Source organism: Hyla sarda, chromosome 1 (assembly GCF_029499605.1).
Source record: "Hyla sarda isolate aHylSar1 chromosome 1, aHylSar1.hap1, whole genome shotgun sequence".
In the NCBI taxonomy this organism is placed as follows: domain Eukaryota; kingdom Metazoa; phylum Chordata; class Amphibia; order Anura; family Hylidae; genus Hyla; species Hyla sarda.
In genome coordinates, this window is record NC_079189.1 from 551,196,131 (window position 1) to 551,215,215 (window position 19,085).

Consider the following 19,085-nt stretch of genomic DNA (forward strand, 5'->3'; position numbering starts at 1 on the left):
CACAGGTCCAGCGAATCCACATCCACCAGGGTTCCTGTCTTCTGAAACGTAAGTGTGACTGTATCAATCAACTTGTGATGTTAATCATCTTTTGATAAGGAAGGATTGTCCGGCACCAGGTATGCTCTAAAAGATCACTTTTTATTCATACCATAGCAAGGAAACAGACATCACAGGACTGTGGTAATCTGATGCGTTTCGCTCTCTCTTGAGCTTAAACGTAGACTCACGTCTAGGTTTAAGCTCAAGAGAGAGCGAAACGCGTCAGATTACCACAGTCCGGTGATGTCTATTTCCTTGCTATGGCATGAATAAAAAGTGATCTTTTAGAGCATACCTGGTGCCGGACAATCCTTCCTTTTCATACGCTGTTGAAGCCGGTGCGGGACCGGCGGGTCCGTGGAAGCACAGGTGTGTTAGGGATCTGCCTCCAAAGGTGAGCGGACATTGCTGCATTTGGACGTTAATCATTTTTTATCATTATTTTCTTCCTGGGAATATAATGAATCTTTAACATTAAAACTTTTGTCTTTTAAATTAACTTCTCTTTTATGCTTTATTTCCATCAAGAGGGTTTCAGATGTCAGAGCTTTGGACATTTCTCGTTGACAGTGTACTCCTCAAGGTGTTTTATTTTCCATATCCAGACGTATGAAAACTAATTTACATACTGTTTTCTATCCTTTGTTTCCTATTCATAATAAATGATGTGTTGTTAGATGTCTTCAAACTTATGTAGCTATAAACACTTCTCTCCGTCATCCTTCTCTCTCCCAACTTCTCATTTTTTACTGCAAACCTCATTTACCGGTCTCTTATTCAAACCTAGCCAGATGGGTCAGACAATCAATGGGTGGCATCAATGTTTCTGCTTTTGGTGCTCACTCTACTAGAGGAGCCGTATCCACAAAACTTATTCAGACAGAAGGTTCTCTTTCTGATATTCTTAAAGCGGTCAATTGGTCCTCTGACTCTACCTTTAAAACCTTTTATTTCAGACCTGATTCTTATGTTTCTATGTCTCTTTTTAATTCTTAAGTTGTTTTTATACTGCATATTTTATGTTAATAATAATTTTAATATCTAAACTTTAAAATTGCATAATGCGAATGCCTCCTGTCTTGATACAAAAATGAAGATTTTCCTACCCTTTGGTGACGGAAAATATAGATTTTATGAAAGATAAGAGGCGAGCATTTTCCCTCCCATATGTTTACCCAACCCTCTGGGTTTGTTATTCTTTTTCTTTTTCAGCGAATTGAATTTTCAAGACCTTCAGTTGACCTTCATGATGGTTTCCTACTTCCAGTTGTTCGGTACCTGTTCTACTGTGATACCTTGATCTTCCTGTTTCATGTTGAAGATTTTGCTCCTGTTCTACATCACCGACTCCTACGCACCAAGAAAGAGGAGGAATTTCCTATTACATCACCTTATGTTACGTGAACTGAGCTATGATTGTCTGTTTAAGGACAGATAGCATGTTTGATTGCATCTTTTAATTGTATACCTGTTCAAGTTTTTCTCTCCATTTATTACATTAACTATTTTGCTGCTGGAGCAAGTAGAGAGATTTAATGCATAATGCTTGTCTCCTGTCTTTCATAAAATCTATATTTTCCGTCACCAAGGGTAGGAAAATCTTCAATTGTTGTAGATAAAGCCACATAGTACATAGTAACATAGTTCATAAGGTTGAAAAAAGACCAGAGTTCATCAAGTTTAACCTATAACCCTAATGAGTCCCTACTGAGTTGACTTGATCCAGAGGAAGGCAAAAAAATCCTCATACTAGAGGGAAAAATTCCTTCCCGACTCACAATTTGGCAGTCAGAATAATTCCCTGGATCGACGTTCTGTCCCTATAAATCTAGTACAGTGGTCCCTCAACATACGATGGTAATCCGTTCCAAACGGACCATCGTTTGTTGAAACCATCGCATGTTGAGGGATCCGTGCAATGTAAAGCATAGGACAGTGGTCTACAACCTGCGGACCTCCAGATGTTGCAAAACTACAGCACCCAGTATGCTCGGACAGCCAACAACCACTACTGGGTGTTGTAGTTTTGCAACATCTGGAGGTCCGCAGGTTGTAGACCACTGTTAGAGGAAGTTGTACTCACCTGTCCATGCCGCTCCGGACTGTCACCGCTGCCCGGGATGTCGCCGTCCATCGCTGTCGCCATGTCCCCGAGGTGTCCCCGACGCTCCGCCAAGGCCTATGCTACCCCGGCATCCGCGCTCTCCGTCGCCGCCATCACGTCGCTACGCACGCCGCTCCCATTGGATAACGGGACGGTGTGCGCAGCAACATGATTACGTTGATGGAGAGTGCCGATGATGCAGGGGATCCCGAAGAGGACGCACCGGAGACCCGAGGACAGGTAAGTGATCGTCACCGGAGCTCACGGGGCACCGTAAACGGCTATCCGGCGGCAGCTGCCGTATAGCCGTTTATGCGATGGCCCCGACATACAAAAGCATCGTATGTTGATGCTGCCTTCAACATGCGATGGCCTCTGAGAGGCCATCGCATGTTGAAATTATCGTATGTCGGGGCCATCGTAGGTCGAGGGGTCACTGTATACATAACCGATGATGTTATTATTCTCCAAAAATGCATCCAGACTCCTTTTGAACTCTTTTACAGAGTTCACCATGACCACCTCCTCTGGCAGAGAGTTCCACAGTCTCACTGCTCTTACAGTAAAGAAACCCTGACTGTGCTGGTGTAGAAACCTTCTTTCCTCTAAAAGTAGAGGATGCCCCCTTGTTATAGATACAGTACTGGGTATGAATAGATCATGGGAGAGATCTCTGTACTGTTCCCTGATATACTTATACATAGTTATAAGGTCGCCCCTATGCCTTCTTTTTTCTAAACTAAATAACCCTCATTCTGATAATCTTTCTGGGTACTGTAGTCCTCCCATTCCCCGTATTACCCTGGTTGCCCGTCTTTGAACCCTCTCCAGCTCCACTATATATTTCTTGTACACTGGTGCCCAGTACTGTACACAGTATTCCATGTGTGGTCTGACTAATGATTTGTACAGTGGTAGAATTATTTCCTTGTTGTGGGCATCTATGCCCCTATTGATGCACCCCATGATTTTATTTGCCTTTGCCGCAGCTGCCCAACACTGTTCGCTACAGCTAAATTTACTGTTAACTAAGACTCCCAAGTCCTTTTCCACGTCAGTCGTCCCAAGTATGCTCCCATTTAATACATAATCCCAGTCCAGATTTTTCCTCCCCATGTGCATTACCTTACATTTATCAGTGTTGAACCTCATCTGCCACTTCCCAGCCCAAACCTCCAACCTATTCAGATCCACTTGTAACAGTGCACTGTCCTCTATTATGTTTACCGCTTTACAGAGTTTAGTATCATCTGCAAAGATTGCTACTTTACTATTCAACCCCTCTACAAGGTCATTAATGAATATATTAAATAGAACAGGACCCAAGACTGATCCCTGTGGTACCCCACTAGTAACAGTCACCCAATCAGAATAAGTACCATTAATAACGACCCTCTGTTTCCTACCACTGAGACAGTTACTTACACACAGTTACCCACTTACACACATTTCCCCCAGCATTCTCATTTTATGCACAAACCTTTTATGTGGCACCGCATCAAACGCTTTGGAAAAATCCAGATATACGACATCCAGCGATTACCCCTGGTCCAGTCTGGAGCTCACCTCCTCATAAAAGCTGATCAGGTTAGTTTGACAGGACCGATCCCTCATAAAGCCATGCTGATATGGAGTCAAACATTTATTTTTATCAAGATCTTCCAAAATAGCATCTCTTAGAAAACCCTCAAACAATTTACATACAGCAGAGGTTAAACTAACAGGCCTATAATTCCCGGGGTCACCTTTTGTCCCCTTTTTAAATAATGGCACCACATATCCCATGCGCCAGTCCTAGGGAACAGTCCCTGTTACTATAGAGTCCCTGAATATTAAAAATAGGGGTCTGTCTATTACATTACTTAATTCCTTTAGAACATGGGGGTGAATTCCATCTGGACCTGGCGATTTGTCTATTTTGATTTTTTGTAGGCGGCACTGTACTTCTTCCTGGGTTAGCCAGGTGACCTGTAGTAGGGAGTTTACCTTATCTCACTGTATTTCACCCGGCATTTCATTTTCCTTGGTGAAGTTGCTACGGGCATCACCGCTGTTACTATTTACACCCTTATTCTCTTTTATCTGTCCCATTGTGTTATCTCTTTGAGCTGGATGCCAGAATTCAGACAATGTGAACTCATCGCCAGGGCATGCTCGCTCGCAGTTGTGGGCAGTATCGCTGTGTGGGCTGAATATCTTATCTTAGCCCTTAGTTATTATAATGTGTTAAGCACTTAATATAACTAAAAGCTGCATGTTTATTATGGAAGTGACCTTATGATGTTTTATTTTTGTAAATTTGTCACACTGCACCAATATATTTCCTACATAAAACACGTGTCCCATCCTGCAACCTGGTCAAGTGGAGATATTATACATGGTTACTTGAGCTCAAGCCATTTCAGCAAATTGCAATAATGTTAAATCAAAGCAATCCATTACTGAAAGATGATCTCCAGCAATGCCTGGTATCCATGATTCACGAGTGAAAAAAATACACATATAAAGTCTGTAGTGGGGGATAGTTATTTTTTGCGCCACCAATTCTACTTTGCAGTGACATTAGTCATTTTACCCAAAAATCCATGGCGATATGGAAAAAAATCATAATTTTGCGACAAAATTGAAGAAAAAACAACATTTTTTAACTTTTGGGGGCTTCTACGCAGTGCATTTTTCAGTAAAATGACACCTTGTCCTTATTCTGTAGGTCCATACGATTAAAATGATACCCTACTTATATAGGTTTGATTTATTCGTACTGGAAAAAATCACAACTACATGCAGGAAAATGTATATGTTTAAAAATGTCCTCTTCTGACCCCTATAACTTTTTTTTTTCTGCATATGGGAATATATGAGGGCTAATTTTTTGCGTCCTGATCTGAAGTTTTTATCAGCCCCATTTTAGTTTTGATCGGACTTATTGATCGCTTTTTATTTATTTTTTAATTGTATAAAAAGTGACCAAAAATACGCTATTGTGGACTTTGTAATTTTTTTTACGTGTACGCCATTGACCATGCGGTTTAATTAACGATATATTTTAAAATTTTGGACATTTATGCATGCGGCGATACCACATGTTTATATTTATTTTTATTTACATAGTTTTTTAATGTGAAAAGGGGGGTGATTCTGACTTTAATAGGGAAGGGGTTAAATCACATTTATTCACACTTTTTTTTCCCTTTTTCTTTTGCAGTGTTATAGCCCCCTTTACCATGGCATTACCATGGCATTGATCAGCTATCGCCGCTCGACTGCTCCTGACTGGATCTCAGGCACGGAGCAGTCAATCGGCGATCGGACATGCAGGAGGTAGGTAGGGATCCTCCTGGTGTCCTGCAAGCTGTTCGGGGTGCCGCGATTTCACCGCGGCGGTCCTGAACAGCCCGACTGAGCTTCCGGGGTGCCTTCGGTTTCACTTCAGACGCGGCGGTCAACTTTGATCGCCACGTCTGAAAGGTTAATACCGGGCATCACCGCGATCGGTGATGTCCGGTATTAGCCGTGGGTCCCGGCCGTTGATGGCTGCCGGGACCGACCCAATATAATGCCAGGTAACCGTCTGACCCCTCGTTATATCGCGGGAGCCGGCGCAGGATGTTAATATGCGTCCTACGCCGTTAAGGAGTTAATTATTTGGTAGCGATGTTATGCCATTGAAACAACATTCAGCTATGCAGTTGATCATGGCAGGTCCCTTTGGGTACAAAGTTTTGATGAAAAAAGTTTAGGGAATACATCTAATTTTTCATTGACTCAGTACATCTAAAATAACTTTGCACATTGTATTGATTTTCAATTTGTTTTGTGTCTCCAGCTCCTGTGCATACCTTTGTGATTCCATGGTTACAGACCAGACCTAATAAATCGATTAGCTATATCTACATTGATCAAAATGCAGCATGCTGTAGGTATGGCATTTTCGTCAGGTGATTTCCTGTAAGCTTCTCTAAGGCTAGTTTTCCACTTGTTTTTTTTTTTTTTTTTTTTTTTTAAACCTAAAAAAATGCCAGCAAAAATGCCAGGAAAACTTCCACAGCTTTTTCCTGCATTTTGACAGTTTTTCTGGCGTTTTTTCTGGTGTGTGGAAACAATTTTGTCCCCTGTGGCAGTTTTCTCACTGTCTTCAGGTACCACTCTGTGGGTCAGATGCTGAGCGCCCGGTCCACAGAGTGTAAGGAGATGAGGAGTGATGTATAGCATCCCTACTCACCTCCCCCGGCCGTATAGTATACAGGGGGGCATAGTGTACCCGTGTATACTATACAGGAGTCGGGAATCCTGTCACTATACTGACAGGTATCCCTGCTCCTATAGCCCCTTTGGGCGGTATACAGGATATACATGTGGTGAGGTTGTGATGAGGGCAGATGTTATTACCCTAGGGGCAGATGGCATTAACCCCTTGTATTCGTGACGCCAGGGCGTGGTTTAACCTCTGCATCGCCAGAAGGTATACCGCTGGATCCTGGGCTAGGCACGGTGCAAATAATGAATCCGATACCACGTTACGAAAACAACAGCAGCTTTACTGAGGTGGACAGAATAGTCTTGACAGCTCAGTTAGTTCAAAGAAGGTGACCAGTGACTTCAGAGACTCTAGGGCTCGCTGGGATTTTAGTGGTTTTGGACAATTTGCTGCATGCCCACACTGACTGTATACAGACTGATCTTGACTGACTTGACTAGACTGACTTCCCCCGTATGTAGCTTACCAGGTTTTGATGTTCACCAGTGGGGTACTGGATTAGTGGAAGCCTGGATGCGTGGTAGGCTTTAGGCGTCCTCAGGACACCAGACACTCTCTCAGGACTTGAATTCACTGTTCCTCAGCAGCAACTACACAAGAGACAGAACTAGCTAGCTCCTCCCAGGGTTTATATGGGGGAGACTCTGGAGCGGTCCCATAGGTCACCCTATTAGTCATGTGATCACCGGTACCTTCCTTGGTTACAGCACTTAGTAACAGTATTTATAAGGCACATAACAGTATAATGACATTATAATAGACAGCACAATGTATAATTAACCATTTGTATGACATACATTAAAGAGGGACTCAGGGGACACCGAAATAGAGTCTGCCTGACAGGACAGCAAGGGTACAGGGGTGCAATTCCTGTACTGGGCCACCACAAACTCCCCCTCTTAGCAACAGCCGTCCTCGGCGCCCAATCCAAGAAGGCAATGAAAATAAGGTGGACACTGAGGCCATGTAACAACCATAGAGACAGTTCCTGGAGCATTGCACCAATGTCCTTCACAGGGCTGATGAACTGGGGAAGAGTCAGTGTGACATTGCAATTAACGTCCCTACATGCTCCATTTCTTTTTAGGGTTTGACAACTGGGATAATGAGATGAAAACATAATACTTGGTTTGGATTGGGCTGCCTGAGGCTCTCTACCCGAATGCCTGTGCTCATGGGGCCCTTCGGCTTTTAGCTTCGTCTCCCCATAACATTAGACTAGTAAATACACATTTTGTGACAACACATGGGAATGTTATATACGCTAGATACACAGTAGCTCTGTCACCGTACATGTTTCTTATACCTCCAGGAGAACTTTCTGGCCACAAGAGCACCCTGTACACGATGGACAGGAAACAATAGACATTAGACATTAAAATGACTATTATGGACTGGATATATAAACTGGTTAGCTACAATCCCGACTAGACATGTGACATTTGACTATATTGGTTACATAAGATACACTATGTACATCACTGACTATCTGTACATGAAATGAGTTAGGATTAAGTATTCTATACTGACTAGACATAAGTATAACTTTTATACATGAGCACTTTAACATGGCAGTGAGGTAAGTGGATATGCCTCTCCTGACGTAGTCAGGATACCTCTTATACAATTGCCATGGGTAGAAAGGACATTAGACACTTTAGACATTTGGTATGAACACTCTATATACACTTTATTCCATGGCAACCCAAATAATACAGTTTTACAACAATAATGATAATTGCATTCACTTGTGCAAAAGAATAAACAATATATTACTCTGCAAATAGTTTTGGAGTACCGCTCCACAGTTCTGGTACAGAGTCACAGCTGTAAGCCGGGCACATAAACTAACGCAAATTGGTTGCAAAGAGTTCTTGGTTAGTCCACCAGGCATGGGATAAAAAAAAGAGGGAGAAAATGTAATGTATTATTGTGATATGGTTTTTTGTATATAGTGGAATAAGCAATAAAAAAATGTATATAAAAATTAAAAATACTGTGTGTGAATTCACTCTTACTTAGATATACAGAACTGCTATCGTTTTTCTCTACTGACCCCTAGTGGAAAAAAGGAAGTAAGCAATTTGTATGTTACTTTTTAGAATGGCAAAAGTGAAAAAAAAAAAGATGCAAGACTAAATTTGTGTAGAATAGCAGCCGCAGGGTACTTATTCTGCGTAAAAAAATTCTCAGAGCAGCAGATGTCGCCAGCGCTAGTAACACTCAGACCTCCGCTGTCAATATTGACAAAAATGCAGCCCACATGTTCATTCTTTGGGGGAAATTCTGCAGTGAAAAATCTATGAGCAGAAATTTCACATGAAAATTCAGCTGCGGAACCCCATTGTTAGGAATGAGAAGCTGCTAAAAAAAAAGGGGATTCCGCCGGGAATTTTCGAGTGAAAATATCAATAAATTCAGCTGCAGAACAGTTTTTCTCATTGATTTCAATGGGATTCTTCCGCTCTGTTCACACTGCTGAATTTCATTAACGGAATTCTGCTGGCGGAACGGGCATCCGCCATAAGAATGAACATGTCTATTCTCTGGGTGAAATTTAGCAGCAGAAAACATCAAAGTCAATGGGAATTGTATTTCTGTCCTTAATCAGAATTACATTCCTGAAATTTAAAGGGGTACTCCGCCACTAGACATGTTATCCCCTATCCAAAGAATAAGGGATAACATGTCTGATTGAGTAGCTCCTGCCACTGGGGACCCCCACTATCTTTTCCGCAGCACCCCAGCCATGCCCCTTCCATTCATGTGTATGGGAGGAGGTGTGAAGGCTGTGTGGTAGCAGTCACGCCTCCTCCCATACACATGAATGGAGGGGGGCGTTTCGTGATGTTGCAATCACTGAAGCCCCAGGCTTGGGTGTCCTAAACGCTGCAGCGCCAGCCCGGACAACGCAGGGGCCCCAGTGGCTGGACCGCCAGCAATCAGACATGTTATTCCCTATCCTTTGGATAGGGGATAACATGTCTTGGGGAGAAGTACCCCTTTAAGGATGGAATTTCTCAAAACAGCCCACTGTAGTTTGTACTAGCCCACAAAACACCCATTCTAAACTCATTTTTCTACTCACCAGCAATTTTGTGGTATTCTTCTCTATACATTGTGATCATGCTTTTCGTTCTGTGAGCTTTGCGCAATTTCCATTGCTTGAAAAAAAAAAAAAGACTGGTATATGGATTCTGCTACCCACTGTTCTTAAAGGGGTAGTCCAGTGGTGAAAAACGTATCCCCTATTCTAAGGATAGGGGATAAGTTTCAGATTGCGGGGGGTCCGACCGCTGGTGCCCTCCCGCGATCTCCTGTAAGGGGCCCCGGCTCGCTGGCCAAATAGCATGTGTTGATCAACGCATGAAGCGGCGTCCGACACGCCCCCTCAATACAACTCTATGGCAGAGCCAGAGAATGCCGTAAGCAGCGCTCCAGCTCCGCCATAGAGTTGTATTAAGGGGCGTGTCAGCTGCCACTTCATGCGGTGGTCAACACGCCCCTTCCCGCGGGCTGTCATGGCCCCGTACAGGAGATCGCGGGGGGTCCAACCGCTGGGGCGATCTGAAAGGTATCCTCTATCCTTAGGATAGGGGATACGTTTTTCACCACTGGATATCTCCTTTAAGGTGTATCTGTCATATCACAGAAAAATTCATGCGTATATATGTTACTTACAAAGTCATGCAGATACTTTACAAGTCTTTTTTTTATGTGTCTGGCTTCTGTATTTGGCTCACAAATTCCTCTGTTCTGCTGCTCACTAATTCTGATAGCCACTACTCAGGAAGGGCCTGTGTCCCAGGCAAGCACTGAGCCCTCACTCACTTATAAATAAGTGTTAAAAAAAAAAAAAAAGTTTCCCAAATATAAATTAACACCTTATATACAAAAAGTTTAAATCACCCCCTTTTTCCCATATAAAAAATGTAAAAAAATAAAAATTCAGTATTGCCGTTTGCAGAATTGTTCGAACACATGGTGAGCAGTGTAAGCAATTTTTAAAAAATTATAATAAAATGCCAGAATTGTGTTTATTTTTATGATCATATCCCAGAAAAAAAAATTATAAAAACTGACAGAAAAGTTAAATCTATACCAAAATGGTAATGATAAAAAAATATATATATACATAGATTATGGCGCAAAAAAAAATTTGTTCCATTCACTTTTGGAGACTGTAAGGTAAAAATAAAAATGAAAAGTTATAGGCCCATAGCAACCAATCAGATCGCTTCTTCTATTTTGCACAGGCCTTTTCAAAAATGATAGAAGAAATGATTGGTTGCTATGGGCAACTGGTCAGCTTTTTCTCTGCACTGTTTTTGATAAATCTCCCCCATAGAGTTCAGGAAATTGAAATGTTTTTTAATTTTTTTTTATAAAACATTTTAAATAAAAAAATATATAAAAAGTAAAACAACGGAAACGACACAAATCATTTTTTGTTGTTTTTTTTTTGCAATTGTACTCACCTGAATTTGTAAAATTTTATATATATATATATATATATTTTTTTTTTTTTTTTTTTTTTGGGGGGGGGGGGGGGGCAGCGTTTGGGGTGCTCAGTAAATCAGTCTTTGTCTCTCCAGCATTACAGCATCGGATGCTGGCGGGTACACGCTGCCGTACGGGAGCAGTTGTCAGCCCGAGAATTCACACAGGGTGTAGTGCACATGTGCAGACAGCAGGTGTCAGTAGAGTAGAGGAGTAGCAGTCCAGGAAATGAACCTCGGTGAGCGCGCTATTGTACTTCCGGTTCTGCTTATGGACTTCCGGTGAGGAAGGTTAGTGCAGAGCTCGAGGAGGTCAAACTCTCGGTAGTCACGTGCTTCCGTGCTTTTTATTTTACATTTAACTCACGGGGTGTGCTGGGGCTTGTAGTTCCCAGGCTCGGTGACTCGGGAAGATGCGGTTTCTGCTCCAGGTAATATGCGTTACATGTGCGGTAATGGGCTGTAGATTATAGATGGTTCTAGAATCTAGAGCATTGTTTCCCAACCAGGGTGCCTCCAGCTGTTACAACTCCCATGCTGGGAGTTTTAGTTTTGTATCTTTGCAACAGCTGGAGGCACCCTGGTTGGGAAAAAATGCTCTAGTGTGTCTCCAGCTGTTGTGAGATCACATCTCCTGATATGGTTGTGCTGGGAGTTGTAGTCAGTGTCATGTTACAGATGAGTGTTGTAGGTTACAGTATGGTGGCGGCTGTTCTTTATGAGATCAATGACATATTTATCTTATGTAGAAGTAACTGGGAATGTGGCCCGCTGCAGGTCTGGGGATCCCTGTTGTAGGACTACCCAGTACATGGGGACCCCTGTCAGGAGATGGCATCATTCTGGGGAATCCTTGGCATTAGACAGCACAGATCTGGGGGATCAATGTCGTGGGGGGGAAGGCCCCGTTCTTGGGGGGGGGGGGGGGGGAGATATCAGTGTTGTGGGGATGGCCCAGCTCTGGGGGGGGGGGGGGGGGAATCAGTGTCGTGGGGATAGCCCAGCTCTGGGGGGGGGGGGGGGAATCAGTGTCGTGGGGATGGTCCAGCTCTGGGGGTGGGGGGGGGAATCAGTGTCGTGGGGATGGTCCAGCTCTGGGGGTGGGGGGGGGAATCAGTGTCGTGGGGATGGCCCAGCTCTGGGGGGGGAATCAGTGTCGTGGGGATGGCCCAGCTCTGGGGGGGGGGGGGGGGGAATCAGTGTCGTGGGGATGGCCCAGCTCTGGGGGGGGGGGGGGGAATCAGTGTCGTGGGGATGGCCCAGCTCTGGGGGGGGGGGGGGGGAATCAGTGTCGTGGGGATGGCCCAGCTCTTGGGGGGGGGGGGGGGAATCAGTGTCATGGGGATGGCCCAGCTCTTGGGGGGGGGGGGAATCAGTGTCATGGGGATGGCCCAGCTCTGGGGGGGGGGGGGGGGGAATCAGTGTCGTGGGGATGGCCCAGCTCTGGGGGGGGGGGGGGAATCAGTGTCGTGGGGATGGCCCAGCTCTGGGGGGGGGGGGGGGAATCAGTGTCGTGGGGATGGCCCAGCTCTGGGGGGGGGGGGGGAATCAGTGTCGTGGGGATGGCCCAGCTCTGGGGGGGGGGGGAATCAGTGTCGTGGGGATGGCCCAGCTCTTGGGGGGGGGGGGGAATCAGTGTCATGGGGATGGCCCAGCTCTGGGGGGGGGGGGGTTGGGGGAATCAGTGTCGTGGGGATGGCCCAGCTCTGGGGGGGGGGGAATCAGTGTCATGGGGATGGCCCAGCTCTGGGGGGGGGGAATCAGTGTCGTGGGGATGGCCCATCGTGGGGGGGCGGCGGGCCAGCTCTGGGGGGGTGGCGGCGGGCCAGTTCTGGGGGGATCGGTGTCGCGGGGGGCAACACAGTTCTGGGGGGGATCGGTGTCGCGGGGGATGGCCATGTTCTGGGGGAGGGAGGAATCAGTGTTGCGGGGGATGGCCCAGTTCTTGGAGTTTCATGTTCTGCAGTGATTATTGTGTTACAGGTGGTGCACAAGTTGCAGTGTGGCCTCATCCTTTGGGGAGTCCTGTAAGGCCGGGTTTACACCTGGGTTGCACTTTCAGTTGTTACGTTGGAGAAGAACAACAAAGAAAATGTTGCGCCTGGTTCTGTTGCATGCCAGACATGAACAATACCCGATTGGCCCCATTTGGTGTCTGGCATTTAATTGGGAAAATATTGTGCGCTGGACTATTTATTTATTTTTTTTCTTGCATTTATTTTTTTTTTTTTTTTTTTTTTTTTTTTAGTGAACAATGGAGGTTCCCAAAACGGGTGTGAACCCAGCCTTAGTTTTTAACAGTCTGAAGCTGTTGTCCTTCTTTGTATAGATTCCTAATGCTGGGCATTGCGGTGTGCATGTGTCCTTGTCATGAGCGCTGGAGATACATTACCTTAGGTAGTTATAGGAAAATCCTCCTAAAAACTGCAAAACTTCTGATAGCAACTTATCATCTTTGAGTATAAAGAATGGGGCATGTTGTAAAGAATGCTGATGCCTGTTTCACCTAATCTCTGCCCACAGGGAGGAGAATCGGGACACCCTAGATCAGTGTTTCCCAACGAGGGTGCCTCCAGCTGTTGCAAAACTACAACTCCCAGCATGCCCGGACAGCCGAAGGCTGTCCGGGTATGCTGGGAGTTGTAGTTTTGAAACCGCTGGAGGCACCCTGGTTGGGAAACTCTGCCCTAGATGATTGCTGATTCCTGCTGAAATTGTCATTCTGGGCTGACACTTGTGTATTACGTATGGTCGCCATGCTTGTAGTATGATGTAACTGGAGGCCTGAGAAGGTGGAGCAGCCCCCAGTGCTGCCTCCTACTGGTTATATCCTCCTATAGTAACAATGCATGTGCTTCTTCACTTCCTGTTTGTGGTTATTGGAAGTGACTCTTGCACTTTGCAGTGACAGAGCCTGATTCCCCCATGTATACACCATTGTAGTACGTTTTTAAAGGGGTACTCCATTGGAAAATATTTTATTTTATATATTTTTTTTTTAAATCAACTGGTGCCAGAAAGTTAAACAGATTTGTAAATTACTTCTATTAAAAAATCTTCATCTTTATCCTTCCAGTACTTTTTAGCAGCTGTATGCTACAGAGGAAATTCTTTGCTTTTTGAATTTCTTTTTTTTTTTTGTTTCCTCCACAGTGCTCTCTGCTGACACCTCTGTCCGTGTCAGGAACTGTCCAGAGCAGGAGAAAATCCCCATAGCACATCTATGCTGCTCTGGACAGTTCCTGACACGGACAGAGGTGTCAGCAGAGAGCACTGTGGACAAGACGAAAAAGAAATTCAAAAAGCAAAGAATTTCCTCTGTAGCATACAGCTGCTTATAAGTACTGGAAGGATAAAGATTTTTTTAATAGAAATAATTTACAAATCTGTTTAACTTTCTGGCACCAGTTCATTTAAAAAAAAAAGTTTTCCACTGGAGTACCCCTTTAAGGACATGATCTAGATAGGTGTTTCCCAACCAGGGTGCCTCCAGCTGTTGCAAAACTACAACTCCCAGCATGCCCGGGCAACCTTTGGCTGGGAGTTGTAGTTTAGCAACAGCTGTAGGCACCCTGGTTGGGAAACACTGATCTATAGACATATCTAATTGGCTGATATGTATATTCTCTCCCTGCAGCTATGAGACACCATGATAAGACACAGCAACCTGCAGAAACAAGTCCTCAGTCTATACAAACAGTTTTTACGAGCGGGAAAAGACAAACCCGGTTTCCTGCCCCAAATCCAGCATGTTTTCAGGAAGAACGCCAAAATCCCCAGGACTGACATCATGCACATAGAATATCTCTTGCGCCAGGGCCGGAGGCAACTGGATCAGCTGAAGGATGTGAACACCAAACAGCTCGGAGCCTTCGTCAAAACCCCCATCGAGGCAGAAAAGGCATCATGAATGGGAAAAGAGCATCTCCTGCGGACATATTCAACAACACCGTAAATATTTGGTGCGTCTTAAGGTTATTTGTACCACAGCGTGCCAGTGCCCAGTGTGGATAAAAGAACAACAACAACAAAAAGCCTTATAACCAATGATAAAGGGACAATTCCAAGATAAATTATGACTTGTGTGTGATTGGTGGGGGTCAGACTAGTGTGATGCGAAAATCGGAGCAGAAGTGTGCATGCTCAGCCTCCACGCCATTTACTCACTATAGCAGTGTTTCCCGACCAGGGTGCCTCCAGCTGTTCCAAAACTACAACTCCCAGCATGCCTGGACAGCCTTTGGCTGTCCAGTCATGCTGGGAGTTGTAGTTTTGCAACAGCTGGAGTCACCCTGGTTGGGGAACACTGCACTATGGGATTGCTTAAAGGGGTTATCCAAGAAAAAAACTTTTATTTATATATAACTGACTCCAGAAAGTTAAACAGATTTGTAAATTACTTTACATCTATTAATTTTTTTTAATCCTTTCAGTACTTATGAGCTGCTGAATTTGTGTTGTTCTTTTCTAAGTGCTTTATGATGACACCTGTCTCGGGAACTGTCCAGAGTAGAAGCAAATCCCCAAAGCAAACCTCTTCTACTCTTTGCAGTTCCTGAGACAAGCAGAGATGTCAGCAGAGAGCCCTGTTGCCAGACAGAAAGGTACAACTCAACTTCAGCAGCTGATAATTATTGGAAGGATTAAGATTTTTTAATAGAAGTAATTTACAAATCTGTTTCATTTTCTTGAGCCAGTGGGTATGAAAAAAAGTTTTTTCTTGGAATACCCCTTTAAGATATGAATGGAAATGGTGGTCAAGCATTTGTGCATTTAGTTAGGGGTAAATGGACCCTGTTATAGATGGTGTCCCAACAGTCAGACTATTGTGATTAGATACATTTCCAGCGTGTAGGAAATAACTTATCTAGGCATAACCCCCTTTTTTAAGGGGTACTCTGTAGGGGAAAAAATCTACTCAACTGGGGCCATAAAGTTAAACGGATTTGTGAATTACTTAAAATCCTAAACCTTCTAGTACTTATCAGCTGCTGTATGCTCCAGGGGAAGTTGTGTAGTTCTTTCCAGTCTGACCACAATACTCTCTGCTGACACCTCTGTCCTTGTCAGGAACTGTCCAGAGCAGTATAGGTTTGCTATGGGGATTTGCTCCTACTCTGGACAGTTCCTGACACGGACAGAGGTGTCAGACTGGAAAGAACTATACAACTTCCTCTGTAGTGTACAGCAGCTAAGTACTGGAAGGGTTAAGATTTTTAAATGGAAGTCATTTACAAATCTGTTTATCTTTCTGGCACCAGTTGAATAAAAAAAAAACATTTCACTCCTGAGTACCCCTTTAACGTGAGGTAAGTCTTATTGATGGGGCTGGAGGCCTGAGAAGGTGGAGCAGTCCCCTGTACTGCCCCCACTGGTTATATCCTCCTACAGCAACAATGTACATGTTTCTTCACTTCCCATGTCTGTTGGGAAATGACTTTCATGTTTGCATTGACAATATACATTTGTGGCATCAGCCATGACAGCTACTTCAACACTTGTAGACTTGTGTAGGACGGATTGTGTATGTGTCCCACAGATAAAATCATTCCTGGTATTGTACCTATTGTCCTCCAGTTTATGCAGCTGTAAAATCTGCATCAACTTTGTATCATATTCTTGTGTTTTGTCCAAGAAAATTAGATTTCAAGCTTCACTAGTGCGCGTGGACATTGTGCTGTGAATTTTTGGGGGCTATAGATATAATGGGAAACTAAAGAAGTGTCTTTGGTTGAATTGACTTGAAGTTATAACTGGTTTTGTCTTTTCCATCCATAGTACGTTGGTCAGGAGAAGTGAGGCGCTAGTAACCTGCACCCATTACAAGCTCATTTTGAGGCTCCTTTCAGCCACGATCAAGACAGGACGACTGTGGGGGATACAGCTTCTGCCCCGTGGATGAACAATGCTCACATGGCTAAAAGACAGAGGATGGGGCCTTTATATGAACTGAGAAATTTAGTATGAAAATAATGATGATTCTAATCTGTCTGTATAGAATTTATATTATATATATGGATTACACTTTGGCCGGTTTCCCCCAGATGTAATATGTCCGCTAGTCCTGTTCTGACCGCGGCTCTGAGGCGGCCAGTTAAAAAGGTACTCCGCTGCCCCAGCGTTTAGAACATTTTGTTCTGAACGCTTGGAGCGGGGGTCATGATGTCACAGCCACGCCCCTCAATGCAAGTCTATGGGAGGGGGCATGACGACCACCACACTATCCTCCCAAAGACTTTCATTGAGAGGGTGTGACATGATGTCGCAACCAGCAGCTGGACCCTCGCGATCAGACATCTTATCCCTTATCATTTGGATAGGAGATAAGATGTCTAGGGGCGGAGTACCCCTTTAAGATTGACAGAAACACGGTCAGGACATGCATCTGCATTATGCTTGTGTGAAACTGACATATTTTTCATGGTTTGGTTATAGAGAAGTGTTTCCTAACCAGTGTGCCTCCAGCTGTGCTGTCTCAAATGGTGGGTGGGACGAGGAGAAGCCACCAGGGACTGTCCTGATGACTCTTTATTTAGCCAACATAACAGGTTTCCTTTTTAAAGAGTATTTGCACTGTCTTTATAATCCACTAAAATGTTTAAGATATTTAATATATGAAATAAAGATAAAACCTCAGATGTCAACCTTCTGATTTTAAATGTATTTTTTTAAGGAAAGAAAAAATCTTTTGGGGCTGGCAGTGGTATTTTCATTGCCTGCAGGGGGAGCTTTTTCATTACTTATTATTGCATTCAATGGTGCAAATTTAAAGGGTTACTCCGCTACCCAGCTTCCGGAACATAGAGTTCCGAACGCTGTGTGCGGGCTTCCGTGTTCACGTCCGTCCCCCCCTCCTGACGTCATGGCCTGCGCTCTCAATGAAAACCTATGGGAAGGGGGCGCGACGGCCGTCACACCCCTCCTGTAGACTTGCATTGAGGGGGCAGGACGTGACGTCACATGGTGTATGATGTCACGAGGGGGCAGGCGTGAACACGGAAACACAGCGTTCGGAACTCAATGTTCTGGACGCTGGGTAACGGAGTAACCCTTTAAATGTCTGTCAGATATAACAACTTCTTATGTTGTACATCTTGGCAAAACAATAGTTTTTGTAATATACTTTCGGTTTGGCCAATATTATCGGCCGATATTCATGATTTTGGAAATTATCGGTATCGGCAATTACCTTGCCGATAATCCGATAATGCCCCGCACCGCCCCGGCCAGAGACCGCCGCTGCCCCATTGCCTCGCCCATCCCCGGTTTTATAATTACCGGTTCCCAGGGCCCCGGGATCTGCGCTACTTCTGGCTCCTGCGGTGTCCTGCGTTACGCTGTGCGCTGCGCAATGACGTGTGACGTCCTCAACGCGACGTCATCGTCAGTGCGCACAGTGACAGCTCATTACGCCGCTGGAGCCAGAATTAGCGTGGACCCCGGGAACAGGTAATTATAAAACCGGGGATGGGGGAAGCAATGGGGCAGCAGCGGTGGTTGGACTAATGAGCGGGCGGCGGCGGCAGTCTTTGGCCCCGCAAAAGCCGCTGCAGTTCATTGATTTAAAGCGCCCGCTTTAAATCAATGATCTGCAGCAGTTTCTGTGGGGGGGGGGGGGGGAGAAATAGCCGATAACTTATACCGGAATATTGTTATAAGGTATCGGCCTGAAAGGCCAAAGCTTATCGGAATCGGTCCAAAAAAAATCGATATCGGTCGATCCCCAGTCTCTCTACCTCCTGGGACACAGAGTCCCACAGCAGCATGAGTGTGTCCAAGGGTCATGGACACAAGATTGCTGATTGACAAGGCTTCAGGAGGAACACAGCTTGCAGAACACTGCTGTAACAGAGTTTTACCAATCATGTGCCTCCAGCTGTTGCAAAACTGCAACTGAAAGCATGCCTGGACAGTCAAAGGATGTCTGGGCATGCTGGGAGTTGTAGTTTTGCAAAAGCTGGAGGTACAGCTGAAGGCATTGTTGCAAAAAAGTTATTCAAACACTGTACCTCCAACTATTCCAAAACTACAAGTCACAGCATTACAGGACTGCCTAAGGATTACACATATGAATGACATACGAAGATCTAAGTTATACACTCACCATATTGTCTTTGGTGGTAGAGTACAGGCAATCTCCAATAATCATTGTGTATGTGTTTGTACAGAATAAAACCAGAGA

At 44.6% G+C, this 19,085-nt stretch overlaps 2 protein-coding genes and 2 non-coding genes across 6 annotated transcripts in view; 3 read left to right on the top strand and 1 right to left on the bottom strand.

The window, feature by feature from the left end:
* PDE8B (phosphodiesterase 8B) overlaps positions 1–9,529 on the bottom strand; it is a 329,639-nt gene extending 320,110 nt beyond the window's left edge. Inside the window, exon 1 of the mRNA XM_056541706.1 lies at positions 9,493–9,529. The gene's annotated coding sequence lies outside the window, so the exon portion shown is untranslated. The remainder of the gene's footprint in view (positions 1–9,492) is intronic.
* A 1,572-nt stretch (positions 9,530–11,101) lies between these two features.
* Positions 11,102–17,547, top strand: SDHAF1 (succinate dehydrogenase complex assembly factor 1). 3 transcript variants are annotated; one of them, XM_056552477.1, is made up of 3 exons: positions 11,102–11,194; positions 14,541–14,865; positions 16,682–17,547. In XM_056552477.1, the coding sequence occupies exon 2, from the start codon at positions 14,553–14,555 to the stop codon at positions 14,811–14,813; it is 261 nt and encodes an 86-aa protein (XP_056408452.1). In that variant the 5' UTR covers positions 11,102–11,194; positions 14,541–14,552; the 3' UTR covers positions 14,814–14,865; positions 16,682–17,547. The 3 variants fall into 3 exon arrangements, with proteins under 3 accessions (XP_056408452.1, XP_056408449.1, XP_056408453.1); XM_056552474.1 differs by lacking the exon at positions 11,102–11,194 and adding an exon at positions 11,201–11,334; XM_056552478.1 differs by lacking the exon at positions 11,102–11,194 and adding an exon at positions 11,201–11,334 and having other exon boundaries at positions 16,753–17,547.
* On the top strand, positions 13,681–13,757 carry LOC130345941 (small nucleolar RNA SNORA47). The gene has a single exon (XR_008884341.1). It is a non-coding gene; the product is annotated as a small nucleolar RNA SNORA47 (small nucleolar RNA).
* Positions 16,233–16,364, top strand: LOC130345930 (small nucleolar RNA SNORA47). The gene has a single exon (XR_008884331.1). It is a non-coding gene; the product is annotated as a small nucleolar RNA SNORA47 (small nucleolar RNA).
* Positions 17,548–19,085: the final 1,538 nt, after the last annotated feature.